At 38.8% G+C, this 18,438-nt stretch overlaps 1 protein-coding gene across 4 annotated transcripts in view; it reads left to right on the top strand.

The window, feature by feature from the left end:
• PDE4B (phosphodiesterase 4B) overlaps positions 1–18,438 on the top strand; it is a 667,172-nt gene that overhangs the window by 150,228 nt on the left and 498,506 nt on the right. For all 4 annotated transcript variants that reach the window (XM_074265715.1, XM_074265720.1, XM_074265718.1 and 1 more), the window contains one exon: positions 3,349–3,587. In XM_074265715.1, coding sequence (XP_074121816.1) covers positions 3,349–3,587 — 239 coding nt within the window. The remainder of the gene's footprint in view (positions 1–3,348; positions 3,588–18,438) is intronic.

Genomic DNA, 18,438 nt, shown 5'->3' with positions numbered 1-18,438 from the left:
AACTCAGGGGCTTGTGGGAAAAATACTTCAACCAATGAACTTGCTCCTCTTAAACATGTAAGCTCCTCCCCAGAAGTTCAAAGGGGTAAAACTCCCCTTAAAGACCGGAACCAAAAGGTGTGGACTAGAGAATTGTTAAATACCGACTTAGCACTTAGCAAGAACCTAACACTTTCCTTCTTAGCCATTAATAAGAACAGAATCAAACTGGATTTTTGTTGGTATTTTATGTAACCAATTATATACAATCTACCAAGGGGCCTGTGGACATTCTCTTCAATGATACAGATTCAAACTCATCAGGCCTTCTTATCTTGATTGACTCTTCCATTATTTTCTCTCAGTGCATCATGATGGAGGGAAGGTCCATCTTGTGTTCCCTTCATATATGACCATTGAAACTGATGGGCTCTTCTTTGTTGATCCTTCTTCTATGAACCCATCACACACACATTGACTTTTTTTTTACTTACATCTCTTTGATTCTACTTTTTGTACAACTTTTCATTTGTAATTCCCTTTTGTAATGCACTGCCATCTTCCCAAAAGCATTTCTATTGCCCTTTGGGTGATCCTTATTTTCCTTCTATGGAGATTCTAATGTTCCACATCTCACAGACATAAATAAAAAATGCCAGGAGACTTGATATTTCAAAGATAGGCTTTTGTTTCAGGAGAAAATGTGATGTATAAAAAGTCTGAGAAAAATTTCTGAATAATTAACCATTTTATGTAATTTTTAAAAAGGATTATCATTTGACCATCACCTTTAAACCAAAGACAGATTGTAGTGATTTCTTGAGGCTTATGTGCCCTTGGAAGAGTCAGTTTCCCTGTAGGTGATAGTCAATTCTGATGGTTAACAATGAATAAGAAGAATGAAAATTATAATGAAAGTTGGACCTTTTCTAATGAGGCCCTGGGGGATGTGACTTTGATTATGTCACTTTTGCTTCCTGACCATGCCCAGCCAAGACAATCTAAAAAAAGGATCTACCCAAGCCAGAGCAGAACACGATGGGCTTTCCTACTTGGATGGCATCTAAGTAAGAGTGAGGACAGAGTTAAATGCAATCTCAATATTAGTCCCACCTCTCAAGGACTGATCTGACAGAGCAGAGAATGAGGAAACAGGAAGAGAAAAAATTCTGGATCTTCCCCTTAGCAAACGGTTACCCATATAAGAGAAAAATAATTATCTCTCATAAAAGTTGGAAATCTTAAAAGAACTTTGTAATTTCCTGGAAGCCATCTGCTCTGCTCTACCCATCTTGTTCACTTGTGAGTCCAAATTACTGTCCTTTTGGAATGTCTAACAGAGGAGATAACAAGAGAATGAAGAAAACTTAAATGGTTAGCTTGCCATATGCAGTAAAACAGAGAACCTAGATAGCACAATACATACATATAAACACATGTGTACATATATGAGCACACAATGCATTATACACACATGCTTGAGTGCATGATAAGCATCGTATAATATACTGGGCCTGAATGTATACATGCATGTATATGCATGTGTGTTTGTATATATGTGTATTGTGCAATACTATAGCATATGTACAGATGTTACATCAGTTCTCTATCTGACTGTCTATCACAGTGTGGGAAGTTAGATCCTTCATTCACCCGAGTGAATTAGCATAGCTTCATCCTTGAGAAGGAGCCCAAGCCAAATCCTCTGCCTTTTAGCATTCTCATCACAGTCACTTCCATGGGGTTGGTCAAGTGGGAGGGCCCATCAGGCTGGTGTAGCAATGTCTACAGGACTGATCCCTTTCTCTCTAAGGTGGAGGAAGTGGAAGGATTCCAGAAGCCCAGCATGTTCTGAATTAAACATAGGGGATTTAAAAATAAAGACAGAAATTGTCTAGCTGCTCTTGGAGTTGGGAAAATCTGGATTCAAGTCCTGCTTCTGCTACATACTGGATATGTGACTGTGGACAAGTTTCATGTCTTTCAGTGCTCCCAAATGACTCTCTAAGATTCTAAGTTTCATAACAGTTGCTGGTCTGGATTAGTGAAGAGAGTTCCCTCAGGAGCAGATCATTATGCCCACAAAATAGCAAGTGTATGAGAAAGGAAAAAAAAAAAGGAGAGACCTTAGGCAGATACATATCATCCATTGTATAACTATGGTAATTTCCCTTAGCTTGGGGTACCACAAATATTCATATGGGTCAATGAGCAGAGACTTTTTCTGTTCTTTTCTAAGTTTTCCCTTTATTCTCTTCTATTTTGCTAAGGCATTTACTTCTAGATTTTTCTTTGCTAATAATCCTTGCAATTATTGGCTCTTAAAGAATAGAACATGATGGAATTGGGGATAGACGAAGTAGATCATTCCCAAATATCCCCAAATAGTTCCCACTTGGAACATTTTAACTGATGGATATTTATTATTATCATCATTATTATTAGTAACAGAAAATCTATATTTTACATTATATTTCCCCAAGGCTAATATTAAAATTAATGTTCATTCCCTGAAGATATACCAATTGATGAATGGTGAAAATTTTCCTGCAGGCAAACTGGGATGCAGAGAAAAATCTTGCAGATTTTTTGAGATAATTGATAATTAACTATATTTGATTTAGAACTAAGATTGTAATTCTTCTCAATATTAAATTTAAATTGATCATATTTATATATTAGAAACATTAGAGACACATGTCTGTGTTTTACAGACATAACCAAAAATCAGAAGATCAGCTAATGATTCAATAGAAAGGGTTCTGAATTTGGGAGACTTTGAAGTCATAGGACCAGAATGAATACGGATATGTTATTCCACAGAATGAAATAAACAGAAACCAAAGTTCAATGTCCACAGTGGTTGTGATGTATATATGGGAAGATCACAAAAAGGAAGTCCAACATAGAGCAATGGAAAAAACAGTGAAGTGCCCAGAGAAGACATAGAAATATTTCCTCTCTCATGACTGTGAATGTTGAATATTTATATTATTAATTTATATTATTATTATTATATTATATATAATCATATATAAATATATAATAATTATAATTATATAATATATAATTATAATAATTTATATTATATGTTAATAAATTTATCTATTATATTTGTATATAAGCACACATATATATTCTCAGCCATGAAGGAGGGAATATCTTCAAGTATATCTTTAGTGAAACTTTCATTGTTTTTTCCATTACTCAGTGTTGAATTTCATTTTTGTGATCTTTTCCATTTATACATACATCATAGCCATTGTGGAAATTGATCTTTGGGTCCAGTTAATTTCCCTCAGTAAAATTATCCATCACATTCATAATTCACTTTTTCTTTTGTTCTTTTTTTCCTTCTTTTCATTCCAGAATGTTAAGGATTACTTGGAATGCAGCCTGAGTAAATCTTACAGCTCTTCCAGTAACACCCTGGGGATCGACCTCTGGAGAGGGAGAAGATGCTGCTCTGGGAATCTCCAGTTGCCCCCGCTGTCCCAGAGACAGTCGGAAAGAGCCCGAACGCCTGATGGAGATAGCATTTCAAGACCCACCACTCTTCCTTTGCTGACACTTCCAAGCATCGCCATCACTACTGTAAGCCAAGAGAGGTAAGTGGTTTCTAAATCCAATTTCGAGATTAAATTTAATTTGCCAAGTGCTGTTTTCTAGCCCTGCTGCAGGATTGCCAAGGGCTTTACTCTCCTTATTTAAATCATTGCGTCTTCGTGATACAGTTACTGGCCTTTGGGGAACATCTGCGTCTCCTATCACTTCACACTGTGGCTTCTTAGCAGTGAAACTGTTTTCTGGAGCGCAGCATGAAAGAGTTTGGGTTTGAGTCGGGATGCGTGTAAACAGGAGCCAAGAGATGCTTTTATTAATGGCAAAAGGCAGAGAAAGTTTGTCCTGCCTCAATTGTTTCAAGACTGCTTTGGTGGTTCGTATATAAACAAACACAGTCAATCCAATAAAACCAAATCTTGTTTAAACTGTCAATTTGAATAAAGACATTTCTTGCCAGTGAAGCCATGAGTGTATTTGCTCATTGCTATTCTATTGGTTGATGAGGCAGCACAGTAAGATGATGGGAAAGTGCCTTGACATCAAGAAAACTACAGTTTGGTCCTGCCTTTGACACACTCTGGCTAAGTGACCCTTTGCAAGTGACTTAACTTCTTAGTGCCTGACAACTATAGAAATGGGCTGGGTAAAGTGGTAGAAGGCACTGTCTTATTTAAGGATTTCTTCTACCAGTGAAATTAAAGGTCCATTCTCTTTCTTTATCATCTTTTCTCTGCTATAATTTTCATTCAATATTTGCAATGTTGCCTTGAAAGTCTTACCATGTTGTCCAAAAGGGTTCTCAATCTGGGAGTGGGTAATAGGATATTTTGGCGATTTTAGGTCGTCCCATCAAAGAATATTTTGGAATATCAAGACTGATTAATGCCATGGGCATGTGGGGAAGGCAGGGGAAGTATTGTGGCAATCCCAGCTTGTCTTAGCAAGGGAATATTGTGTGGTCTATGTTGTCTATTCGGGAGTGAAGAACCTTTTTTTTTTTCTTCTAAGAAGCCATTTGGATATTTATAACATCGTTTTGGGGCTGTACAAAATTATCATCTTATAGAACTCCGGCAGTGGGTGGCTGTGTTCTACCTAGCTTTCAGCTCGCAATGCAAATGATTTGGCAGCCCTCCTATGTCACCACCCTGCTCTATATTGACTCATACAGGAAATGCTTTGAGGATTATAAAGGGGCTCATCAAAGGAATATTTTGGAATGTCTGGATTGGCAATCCAGAGATTGCCCTGAACTAGATCATGTCGGAAAAATCTATTTAAATCCCTTGATGACAAATGGTATGCAGCCCTCTGTTGATGTTGTAATGTGTGGGAATGCAGAAATATATCAGGTTATGTGCTCCATTCTTTCTTCATTTAACTGTAGAGAGCTTCTTACTGAATTTCTCCTCACCCAGGATTATATGCTTCAAGGGTGAAAAAATCAGATTCAGACATGAAAGCAACATGGCAGGTAATCTAATTCACCTCCCACATTTCAAAGAAAAAAACTCAGAACCAGAAAAGGAGATTGACTTGTCCAAGATCTCGTACATTTAGGTGGCAGAAGCAGGGTTGAATTCAGGTCTTCTCCTGCCAGATTTAATTCTCTTTCCACTACAGAATTCTGCATCTTAAGTTCTCCTGTTGAAAACATGACTTCTTAAACTTTCAGATAATTTTTATTAAGGTTTGGAAGATATGATTACCTCATCCAAACTTCTAGAAAATTGTAATGTTATACTTTGGAAATATTTCTTTACATCACTGTTTCAGGGGGAGAAGTCTTAGAAGTTTAACTTTCAAATGAAGTATCATTTGAATAAAAATCAAAGTTTTCCTCTTAGTCTTAGATTTCATACATTTTAAAGTAGAAAATTTAAATACCATAATTCATAATTCATATACCTTCCCAACATTGATGAATATTTGCTTTTTGTTTTTTTACTTATAGCTCCTTTTTTTTGTAAGAGGTAAATGTTTAAGAAAAAGGTCCTTGAGAATCCAGACTTCCATAGAAAGTATTTTACAACTTGTCTAAGGATGACACAATAGAATCTCATTATGGCCATGCTTGATTCATGTTGATTATTTTCATGATCTGAGTTTGAATCCCACTCCAGATATCCGAAAGCTGTGTCTGTCTTAGTCTCAATTTTCTCATCTGCAAAATTGAGATAAAAGCAACAACCATGTTATAGATTTGCTATCTCAATTGATATTTCAATATAAAATATTTGGCAAACTTCAAAGTACCATATATACATGGATTATTATTTGTGTTGGTCATATCATTTTCTTTTGATTAGATATAATAATCATTATCAATATTATTGAGTAGTAGTCAGACAAAGTAGATAGAAAGCCAGCCTTGAAATCTGGAAAACATGAGATCAGGTCCTTCATTTGATACATGCTAGTTGAATGATCCTGGAAAAGTCACTGAAACACATCCCAGGCTACTCACTAAAAGTATAACTTGAAGATCAGGTGCTAACTGATCAACAACAACAACAATGGCTAGCATTTAGGTAGTAGTAGTTTAAGGTTTGTCAAGTACTTTAAAAATATTATCTCATGTTATCCTTGCAAGAACACTGGGAGGTAGGGGCTATTATTATCCCTGTTTTACCAAAAAGGACACTGAGGCAGACAGGTGATGTGGCTCTCATAACTAGGAAGTAGCTAAGCACAGATTTGAACTCAAGTTCTCCTGATTCCATGTCCGGCATCGTATCCAAAGCATTGCCTTGCTACTCTATCTTGTAGAGAGCGTTCCACACCAGGATCATCTTGCATTGATGGAAATATAGATTCATTGTCATTATTAATATTATTGTATGGTCGGAGATGAATCATTTTGTTGCAGCCCCAGTGGATAATTAAAAGATTTCAGAGGAAGAGAGACATTGACTAATCTAAAGCCAATTCATTTTCCATGTCTGGACACAATCATAATCTCAGATTTAGATTCTTAAAGACTTCCACCAGAATTATATTTAGGTTCCACCATCTGTCCTTCTGTGGGATTAAATGTACCTCATAAGCTGGGAAGCTGAGTAAATTTGCACCACTTCAGAAATCAAGGACTCATCCTTTCAGACAGAGTGTATGCTGAGAACTCCTTAGCCAAGCTGGTTGGAATTTCCCAATCTAGGACTTTTGAATATGTCCATTGAGGTGCTACTTTGCCTCAGTTTCTCAAGATCTCAAACTGTATTTTGCCCTCACCTTGAGTTTTGAAGTCTGAGTACAACTTTCTCATGTCCATTGTCTATTTCTATTATTCCCGAGTCATGGTGGTAGAATATGGTCCAAAGAAGGAGGGATTATCAGATACTAGCAGGTTTTTATTGCACCCACAGTCTGTCACAAGTTGACAGCCTGCTGAGGATTTCAATTAAATATTGTCTCTTTCCATATTGCCTTTCATCCGTTGATCTCAAAGCTCTGTTTCCGGGATCAAAATAACCACAGATGCCATGTGCAAATGCCACAGATTCACCAGAGTTGTCTCCGGGAGGGGATGCCGACAGGATACACATCTGCTTACTCTTCACCAAGCTCTGACATCTCCTGGCTTGGCAAATGTTTGTCAGACGTGTCCCCCTCCATCCTCCACTGTCAGCTAGCTGGGCACGACTTCTCTTTAAAGATTGCTTGTCCCAGGCAAGCTTGGGGAGGTTTTCCATGCCCGCTATTGCTCATGTTCCATGTGATTCATAAATGGTTTTTAAGACTTCTCTCCCATTTCTGAGTACTTTGCTCTGACTTCTCTTTTGAAAGAAGAGCATTGATATCAACAAGGGTGTTGGGATAGGATGGGATCATGGGCTCATTGGGTTTAGATCTGGAAGGGATCTAAGAGTGCTTTTAATCCAGCCCCCACATTTTGCAGATTAGGAACTTGAGACCTGGAAAGGTGAGTCGTTTGTCTCCTATCACATGGTGTCTCCAGTGAAATTTGACAAAAAAAGTAATTGAAGTGGATTTTCATAGGTATGGGACAGGGGTATGGTACCTGTCAATAAATTGGTCAGTGATTTGATGCATTTATGCCAAATACTCTGAGCAAAAGGACAGTTCCCCTTATGCATAGGGTTTGGGGAATACTGAAAAATAGAATAGGGTAGAAGACATCAAAGGAATTAATATGAAATAATTGGTTACAAAGCTGAGGCTTGGGGACCAATGTGATTGGTTAAAAGTTTGCTAATGGGGGCTAGCAATGACCCCCCTCTTCTTATCTCATGAAATGAAGAAATGCTCATTATTTGATTCCAAGTGTGAGATAGCAGCCAAACTTTGGGCAACAAACCAGACATCCCTGAAATGAAAAGCTTGATGGAGTAAAGATGTCAGCCCCATCTTTGCTTTCACTCTCATTTCTCAAGGTTAGCAAAATTCCTTGGGACAAGGAGAGCTGAAGTTTTAAATCTTAACCCATCACAGGCCAACTGAATTCTGAACTAAGTTCAGAAACAAAGAACTGTGACTTAAGCACTTGCAGGACAAGATCAATTGCTTGTAAATAGGATTGTTAAAATAAATAAATAAATAAACAAACAAACAAACAAACAAATAAATGAATGAATGAATTTGTGTTTCTCTTTGCAAAAAACAAAACAAAACAAAACAAAAAAAGGATTATTAAGAAAATAATACTGGAGGGGGCAGCTAGGTGGCATAGTGGATAGAGCACCAGGCCTGAAGTCAGGAGGACCTGAGTTCAAATCTGATTTCAGACACTTAACACTTTCTATCTGTGTGACCGTAGGCAAGTCATTTATAACTCCATTTGTCTCAGCAAAAAAAAAAAAAAAAAAAAAAAAAAAAAAAAGGAAAGACCCGGGAGCAATTTAAATGTCCTCAACAGTTAGAATCAATCAAGCAATCAACATTTATTGAGCATCTGCTCAGTATCAGGTACCAAGGTAGGAATGCAGAAAGAGATAAGAGTCTCTGCCCTCAAAGAGGTAAATAGTGTACCGGCTTGGTTCTGAGGACAACAGATTTAGCAATGGAAGGGCCAGGGTAGGGATGGGGAAGATTTGGATCCATAAGTTTGAACCTATTTAAATTTATAAGCACCCATCCTCAGAATTCCTTTCATTCTATCTTGTTTCCTTCCATTCATTGTTCAAAAGAACCATTGATTTAAAGCTGGAAGGAAACCCAATGAGCTATACTAAGAGCTTTACAAATATTATCTCATTTGATTCTCACAACAACCATGCAAGATAGGATCTGTTATTTAGCCTCATTTTACAGTCAAGGAAACTGAGGCAAACAGAAGTAAAATGACTTGTCCAGAGTTTCTCATCTAGGAAATAGGTGAGACTGGATTATATATATATATATATATATATATATATATATATAAATGTCAGGTCTTTCTGATTCCATGGCTGGCCCTCTAGTGACTGTAGAGCCCTATTTTTAGGGAGTCTGCTCAATATCGTGTGGTTGACTTTATATTTTTCCTGTCAAGATATTAGGAGATACTCTGGTTTTCCAGAGCTAAAGTCCAGCAAGCAGGCTCTGCCCTGTCCTCCACATAATAACACTCCTTTGCACTCACCGTCTGGATGATCTCAGCCACAATAAAATCCCAGAATTGCTTCTGGTCATGAAGCCTGGCTGTGAATCAGACTTGACATATTGTTACTGTTGTTCCTCACTGTCAAGGCGCAGCTCACTATGTAGCCAAAGGTATCGCTTCTGAGATCTTCCCACACTGCCTTGTCCCCTCCATCACTAGGGATGGGGCTCTGGCACATGTGTTTGCTTACAAACTGCTTTCCTCACTTTGAAATTAAACTTTGGTTTGACTCCTGACTCTCCTTTCTCTGTCTGCTCTGTTCAGGTCCCGTCACTGACAGGTTAGAGACCAGTTCTGGTCCTTGGCAGGCCCCACTGTGTTTCATCTTTTCAGCTTTGCCCTGATCTTGACTCTTGATTCAAATACATGTTATTCAACTTCATTGTGGAAGTGATAAGCACGCGCTCTGTGGCTTTATCCAAATCATGCCCAGCACCCAGAGAACAGAATCACAGGTCAACAGAGACTTCCTTAGCAAGTTGAAATCAAACCATGAATATAGTATTCTTTGGGTCTGGCCATTCAGCCAGTTCTAAAGCCACTGAGATATCTTATCACTTCTTCTAGCCCATGTCTCCATCTCATCCACAACAATTGCACTGGGGATTTAATGAAATGTTTCAAGAAAATGGAGATAAATTTTATCTACAGCTTCCTCCTAATCTCTTTAGTCTAGTAACCCTTTTAAAGCAATCCTTTCCTAATTAAGCTATTTTAGCTCTTTGTGGTCATTACTGGCTTTTCTAAATATAGCCTTTTGATTATCCAGTCTACATTATGCAAGGAATTAAGCTTCCTGGCTTAAGGTTTGTAGACTCTACTCCCTTAACTTTTTTCTTCTTTTTGAAAATCAGGATCTATCTATCTATCTATCTATCTATCTATCTATCTATCTATCTATCTATCTATCTAACTATCTATGTACCTACCTACCTACTTATCCATTTATACATCCATCTATCTATCTATCTATCTATCTATCTATCTATCTATCTATCTATCATCTATCTATCTATCTATCTACTATCTATGTACCTACCTATCTACTTATCCATTTATTCATCCATCCATCTATCTATCTATCCATTTATTCATCCATCTATCTATCTATCTATCTATCTATCTATCTATCTATCTATCCATCCATCTATCATTCTATCTATTTATCTATCTGTTCGCCTGTGTTTTGGGTTTTTTTTTTTTTTTTTTTTACTTTTTCCAATCCTCTGACACTCCTACCATTCTCCACAAGCATTGTTAGTTATTTTCCATCCCTGGCCAGGAGCATAGTATTCTCATATTTTATTTTATTTATTTTAAACACATTTAAAGTATATTTTGTGTTTATATCATGATCTTCTTGTAAGTTTTCCATTTCTCCATTCTGCCTTTCTCTTGCCACTCAGGCCTTCACTTGTCAGCACTGAAGACAATACCATGTGCCCTTGAATCCTGTAGCTTCTTGCCCACGATTTAAGATCTTCGTTCCTGACTCCTTTCCTAGACTCAGCCTTTTAATATGATTTGCATCCAAATGAATCACCAGAAGTGGGAAGTAGCCATCCAATTTGTCAAAATAACAGTCACTTTATTTGAAGTCAGAATTGAAATGCCATCTTTTATGGGAAGTACCCCTTCATTACTCCAGGAGCATCCATTGGTCCTCCAGAAGCAGCCATTGTTTGGACCACTCATTGTCCATCTCCTATATAGTTCTATTATACATTTATATACATACATACATATGTATATGTATATATATCTCTCCTATATACTTCTATCATGTCAGTAGGCAAAATCTATTATGTGCTCGCGGTTTGTAAGGGCCTTATACACAGTCAGCTCCTAATTAGCGGTGAATTGAATTTCAGAAACTTGTTTGGAATTTAGAATATGGTTCACTGGAGAAATACATTTATATTTAAAAGAAAATACTTAGTATTATAAAGGAAACCAATTATATTGAAATGCAATTCTCTAGATGTGAGTTTATATATGTATATATATATATAGGTATATTAAATATGTATATGTATATGTGTGTATTTAAATTTTATGGATCCCTGGATGAGGAAGCCCACATTAGGGGCCGGCCTTGCCTCCGTCTGATCCCCACTTCAGGATACAAGAAACTTAAAGGCATCCTATATGCTTTCAAAAAGCTCACATTGGGCTACAGCTGGACAGTATAGCAGATCTTCTTGATCTCAGTCTTCTATTCTATATGTAAAATTCACTAGCCATTATGAGGCAACTAAAAGGACAATGGAGTCATTCTCTATTCTCTCCTAGCCAGCCTCATTCAGTACATCAAATGAGTATCATTTTTTACAGACACTGATAGAGAAATGATAATTTCAAGAAAGATATTATGGGAGGAGAAGAGGGAATACTATTTCTTTGCAAAGATGAACAGGGTGAGGGAGCGTGCAGCTGTTCCCCAGTGACAGGAACTTTGACCTTTGCAGCTAGCCTGGAGTTTTGTTGACATTTTTCAGGTGTTGTGGTTCCCCTTGTGGCCTCAAGGGCTGGGAGAATTCTGCTGGCACTTGGAGTTTGAGGACACCATTGCAGACTCATTTGTGTTCCATCTCCCTTCTGTTGCCTCTTGCTATTTCTGGCTTTGGCCAAGGACTGGCTTTTCTGTCATAACAAGAATTCATCTCCCTCAACGCCCTAAATTTATTCTTGCCTGCTGGCAAATAGACTCCTTGGAGGATTGTTCCCACCATGGTGTACTGGGCATCGATACTCCCCATGGTTCTTTTTCTTCAAGCCCAGCATACGATTGACACAATTACATGAGGCACCAGTTGTCCTCAGGCTTTCCCCAGGAAATAATAAGAGTGTAGAATCATAGATTTAGACTCTTACAGGGGCTCAGAGGCCATCTAATCCAAAGCCCTCATTTGGAAGCTGACAAAAGAAGCCAGGGGATGTTGAGTGGCAGATGAAGGTTCTGATCTCCTATCCTCTGACTCCAGAGCAATGCTTATTTTATGGCATTCTATCATCTCCTTTGTTTAAGGAGATTTTTTTCTCTCTTTTCAGTAGAAAATAAATTGCAGACGATCCTGGACAGAAAACTAGAACTAGGGCTTCTGTATAAAGAGTGAGGAGATGGGCTGGGGTTTGAGGGCTTCAAGGAAAGGGAGGTCAGGCAAGGCCAGAGGAGTATTATTATCATAATCTCTTAGGATCAAGGTTAGGTTGATTGCTTAGAGCTGGTAAGAGCCTTAGAGAAAACTGCTCCAACTTGGAGGCTGCTCCAGGCAGATTGGAAATGTGGTCTCTCCATTCAGAGTGAATGGTACTCTGGCAGAGACTAGAACACCCAGGAAATTCCAAAGTGGGTCCTGAAGCCCAAGCCTCTGGTTTGTTGGCTCTGATAAATAAATAAATAAGGGAGGGAGGCCCAGGATTAGCATTCTCTACTGTTAATACACGAGGTTATTTTATCTATCTATCTAGTTTGCTGAGGCAATTGGGGTTAAGTGACTTGTCCAGGGTCACACAACTAGAAGTGTTAAGTATCTAAGGCTAGATTTGAACTCAGGTCCTCCTGACTTCAGGGCTGATATTCTATCCATGGCAACACCTCGCCGCCACAATCTTCCCTATTTTTAAAGAAAAAAAAATAGAACCATTCCTCTTTAGAGAGAATAGAGTATTTCCACAAGAGGTAACATGGCTACCTAGCTACCTACCTGTCCCTGAGGCTATTTATCTTTGAGACCTTTTTGCCCTTTAGAAAGGAAATGATCATTGACTAAGCATCTACTATCTACCAGGCTGAGCATTTTCCCAATATTATCTCATATGATTGTCACAAGAATTATTACTCTTATTTGAGGCAAAAAGGGTTAAATGACTTGCCTAGGGCATACCACTAGTATGTTTCTGAGGCCAGATTTGAACTCGGGTCTTCCTGATTTCAGACCTGAAGCCTATCCACTGCACCATCTAGCTGCCCAAGAAACAGCTGTATTATTCTCATCCTGGTTCATGATTCCTTTTTTTGGGGGGGGGTTATTTTCTTTGTGAGAGTTGGCTGGGACTGGAGAAGATGTTTAGCCCTTCATTTGTTGTTGGTTATATGTCCTAGAAGAGAGATATGTGAAAATAATGTAATAAAACCGCCTTTAAGAAACATCACATGTGCAGAACAGCAAAGCAGAGGAGGGCTTATATTAGCCAATACATGACAAAGGAAGCAGAACCGAGAAAATAATAAACACAATGACTTCAACAGTGTAAATGGGAAGTATAATATTAACACAAAAATTGAAACTAGATTCTGCAAAGTCACCGTGAATCAGCTGGGCTGCAAAAGAGAAGAAAGGAGAAAACCCTGTTCTTTCTTTGCAGAGCTTGCAGGGGACACTGCCCATGATAATGGATTTGGTCAATGTATTGCTTAGTTATACCGTATTTTTTTCTGCTCTTTTTCATTCTTTGTTATAAGGGATGGCTTTCTGGGAGAAGGAAGGATAGTTTGAGAGTGAAACAGACATTGAAAACAAAAGAATAATAAATAAAAAATCAAAGACATGGAGGGATTTAAGTAAAAATAAGGTGCGGAGGATGAATTTATAAGCATATGTGTGATTTGGATTTTGAAGAATAGTATCAGGAATAGAATTGGAAGGAAAGGTTTCCCTTCTTTCCTTTCAAAAGATGGAAGGAAAGGATTTTTTAATAGTGGGGGGAAAAGAAAAGGTTTGAAGATGGGGTAGGGTGCTACTTGGGGTGGATAGAGGAATATAGACCAAAGAGAAAAGGGGACATTACTCAGCTCTATTTAGTCTTTGGTTTTTATGAGTTTTGTGACTCTTGATAAGGCACTTTATTTTTAAAATGCAGGAATTGGACTAAATGGTTTCTAGGATACATAAGGAATAGAATGGTTTTCAGGTACCAGGAAATGCTTGATCCTCACCACTGCTTTGAGATGAGACAGTATGTGTAGTAGAGAAGAACTGGACTTAGAGTCAGGATAGTTTGAGTTCAAGTACTGCTTTGGGCACACAGCTATGTTACTGGGCAAGTAAACTGCATTCTGGATGTCCTGCGTGATTCTTTTAAGAGTCTCAGTTGAAAAGAAGGTGTCTGTATGTGTTGGCCGAAGGAGCTTCTCAAACTACAGCCCGCGGGCCAGATGTGGCCCACTGAGGACATTTATGCTGCCTGCCAGTTTATGGCAAGTGGGTTGAGGGGCGGGGACAGAGTCTGAGCTTTTGTTTTTACTATAGTCCGGCCTTCCCACAGTCTGAGGGACAGGGAACTGGCCCCCTGTTTAAAAAGTTTAAGGACCACTGAGCTAGAAGATCTCGGTGAAATCACAGGTAGTTTCCATCCCTGTCATTTTCTCTGCCAAAGAGAATACTCTATGCACTGAAAGGATGTTCTCAAAATGTCCAATGGGGAGAAAAAAATCCAAAACAACTAAGGCAATAATAAAACCCCAGATTCTTTGATTGAGTTCCACTTAGAAGGCCCAGATGCATTATTCCCTTGGGGCCTGGAGAAACGGAAGATGTAATTTATGAGCCACTGTGGGTGAGCTTTGAAAGATGGCAGAAAATGGAAGAAACATCCTAGGATTTTAAAAGGATATAATATAGTTCAATCTTTCAAAAAGGGGTGGGGGAGAAAATGAAGTCTGCAAATTCTAGGCCTGTACATTAACCTTGACTTTGATAACTGGAAATGAATCATTAAAAGGGTCACCAATGAACATGTAGAAAAAGTGTCTGAATAAACCAGTGTAGTTTTGTCAAGAACAAGTCATTCTCTGCTAATGAACACATACTCCTGGGGTGCCACAGACAGAGAGGATAACAAGATAATCATAGCAGTATTTCTTTCCTTCCTTCCTTCTTTCCTTCCTTCTTTTTTCCTCCTTCCTTTCTTTCCTTCCTTCTTTCCTTTTTCCTTCCTTCCTTCCTTCTTTCCTTTTTCCTTCCTTCCTTCCTTCTTTCCTTCCTTTCTTTCTTCCTTTCTTCCTTCCTTTCTTTCTTCCTTTCTTCCTTCCTTCCTTTCTTTCTTTCTTTCTTTCTTTCTTTCTTTCTTTCTTTCTTTCTTTCTTTCTTTCTTTCTTTCTTTCTTTCTTTCTTTCTTTCTTTCTTTCTTTCTTTCTTTCTTTCTTTCTTTCTTTCTTTCTTTCTTTCTTTCTTTCTTTCTTTCTTTCTTTCTTTCTTTCTTTCTTTCTTTCTTTCTTTCTTTCTTTCTTTCTTTCTTTCTTTCTTTCTTTCTTTCTTTCTTTCTTTCTTTCTTTCTTTCTTTCTTTCTTTCTTTCTTTCTTTCTTTCTTTCTTTCTTTCTTTCTTTCTTTCTTTCTTTCTTTCTTTCTTTCTTTCTTTCTTTCTTCTTCCTTCCTTTCTTCCTTTCTTTCTTTCTTTCTTTCCTTCTTCCTTCCTTCCTTCCTTCCTTCCTTCCTTCCTTCCTTCCTTCCTTCCTTCCTTCCTTCCTTCCTTCCTTCCTTCCTTCCTTCCTTCCTTCCTTCATTGTAATAAATAAATGGAAACTAGGTAGGGACCTCTGAATAGGGGATGATTCAATAAATTTGAATATTAGAGAATATATTAAAACAGAATTAGAAATCACAATTATGAAGCATTTAGAAAAATATAGAATATTTTGTGTGAATTGATATGGAACAAAATAAGTAAAATTAGGATAATAATATATAATATGACTAAAATAATATGAATGATATTAACATGAAAAGGCAGCTAACCCACAAACAATTATAATGACTGATCTTGGTCCCAGGGAACAGATAATAGAACACAAAATCCTGCTCTTGACAGAGAGGGCGGAATTATAAAAAGAGGTCTGATTGAATAGTTGAACATAAAGAGTAATCAATGACAGTTCTATATCAGCTCCATAGTCAATAATCAATAAATATTAAGTGCCTTTTATGTGCCAGGTACTGTGTTAAGTACTGGCGATATAAATAAGGAAAAGAAAACATCTTCAAGGAGCTTACATTAAATGGGGAAAACTATGCACAAAAAGAAAAGTAAAAGTTTCTCTCTGTGTGTGTTTATGAGAAGAGAGAGGGAGAGAGGGAAAGAGGAAAGGAGGGAGGGAGAAAACAAAGATAGAGATAGAGAGACACACAGAGAGAGAAACAGAGAGACAGAAGAGTCAGAGACAGAGCCAGAAGAGAGAGCCTGAGCCAGAGAGACAGACACAGAGAAAGATGAGGAGGAAAGGAATGAGGGAGGGAGGGAGAGAAGGTGAGGGAGAGAAACAGAGAGAGAGACAGAGACAGAGAGAAGAGAGAGGCAGAGAGATAGAGAGAGAAACAGAGAGAGAGACAGAAAGATGAGAGAGACAGAGAGAAACAGAGAGAGAGAGACAGAGAGAAGAGAGAGAAACAGAGAGAGACAGAGAGAGGGAGAGAGACAGAGAGAGAAAATGGGAGAGAGAGACAGAGAGAGAAAATGGGAGAGAGAGAGAGAGAGAGAGAGAGAGAGAGAGAGAGAGAGAGAGAGAGAGAGAGAGAGAGAGAGAGAGAGAGAGAGAGAGAAGGGGAGGAAGGAAGAGAGGGAGTGAGAGAGATGCCCTGTTCAGGAGCATGATATTTCTTTAGTCAAAATCAATCCAAAAAGCTGATGGAAAATGAGGTTAGCTGTATGGAAGGCTTTGGAAGGAGGGGAAGGAAGTCTCTGGTGGGCCATACCAAGGAACCTGGTGTTTGTCTTGATAACGATGATGCTACTGGCTAGCATGCGTGTGGTGTTGTCTATGAAGTCTGCACAAGTTCTCATTTACTCCCCTAGAGCAATTCTGTGTTAGTTATCCCCATGTCATCCCCCTGTGACATTGCTATCTTCAGACTCAGGTCAAATGACCTACCCCCAGACCCTAGAGCCAGTAAGTGCCTGAGGTACAGCTGGCTCAGACAGAATGCTGCTCAGAGGGACGGTCCTCAGTGCAGAGCCAAGATCTACTGCATTCTTCTGATTCTAGGGGGGGGAAAAGATCTATGTCCCACTGCACATTTCACATGGATCTAGCGCTCTGAGGACACAGCTCGGCTTTGGTGCTTAGGTACCATAGGGTCCCTTTGCTACCAAGACAGACCCAGACGACCGGAGAGTTGAATTCAGGGAATGTTTACATCGGAACTTTGAGTTCCCTGTAAGGAAGATACTTTTTTTTTTTGAATTTTTTTAAAAGGAACTGATCACCTCCAGATGGAACTTTAGTTTATGCTTGTAAGTGGGTAGCATGAGCTGGGTCTTTTTTTTCAAGAGGGTCTCAAACCAGACTATGACCTTTTCAGAAACAGACTAAGTTGTTGAACCTTCCCACTGTTTCAGTTTCTTTGATCTGTAATTGAATTGATGGACGGATCATTTTGCTTCCATTTCCATGTTCATGTGCTATAAGCCTATACACATGCACAGGGAAGCTCAGTGGTACCCAGTGGATAGAGCTCTGGCTCTGGAATCAGGAAGGTCTGAGTTCCAATTTGGCCCCCAACACTTACTGGGTATTTGACTCTAGGAAAAGAAATGGCAAACTCCTCCAGTATCTTTGCCCCAAAAACACCCAAGTGGGCCCAAAGAGTCAGTTATGGCTAAAATGAATGAACATTCCTATAAGCACAGATGGCGAACAGCCCCTGCTCTTCCACATAGAAGTCTCACAATCTCCTGGGCCAGAGAGAGGCTTTCTGACTTGAGTTAGGGCCATTTCTCTGCCCGTATCAGTCTTCTGCAAAATAGTGTCATAGAGGAAAGCGGCCCGATGAGTGGGGGAGTTAGGAGAAGCCTCTTGTGGGGTGTGGTCTTTGAGCTGTGCCATCACAAGGAATTTCTGCCGGGGGATTTCCGGACCCACGGGATCTTGGGAAAATTCATGGAGGCGGGAGGTGGGATAATGGACGCATGAAACAGCTAGACAGGGAGCTTACCTCGATGGACTCAAGCCTCCTTATTTTGGTTCTGGAGTCAAGAAACACAAGTCCTAACTCTTGCCTGTCTAATAATAACTTCATGTTTTCCAGGGTTGGAGAAAGGGCACATCTTTGAATGAATGCTGCTGTGCTTTTCTGAGGCGCTGATAAGGTCTGAGTCATAGACCACCGTGACTCATATTTTAACTAATTTTTTCTTTTTCAGGGAAGCACAATAGGATTGAATCAAATCTCTGCCCCCAGAATGACCTAATAATACTTATTAAGGACTTAAGCTAATCCATCACTTTCCATTTAGCCACAAGGGGGCGCGCCTGCTCCTTTCAACTCTTAGATGGCCAGTATTTGATAGTTCCAGG

The sequence above is a fragment of the Sminthopsis crassicaudata genome, chromosome 4 (genome assembly GCF_048593235.1).
Source record: "Sminthopsis crassicaudata isolate SCR6 chromosome 4, ASM4859323v1, whole genome shotgun sequence".
NCBI lineage: Eukaryota > Metazoa > Chordata > Mammalia > Dasyuromorphia > Dasyuridae > Sminthopsis > Sminthopsis crassicaudata.
This window is presented reverse-complemented; position numbering and strand designations above follow the sequence as displayed.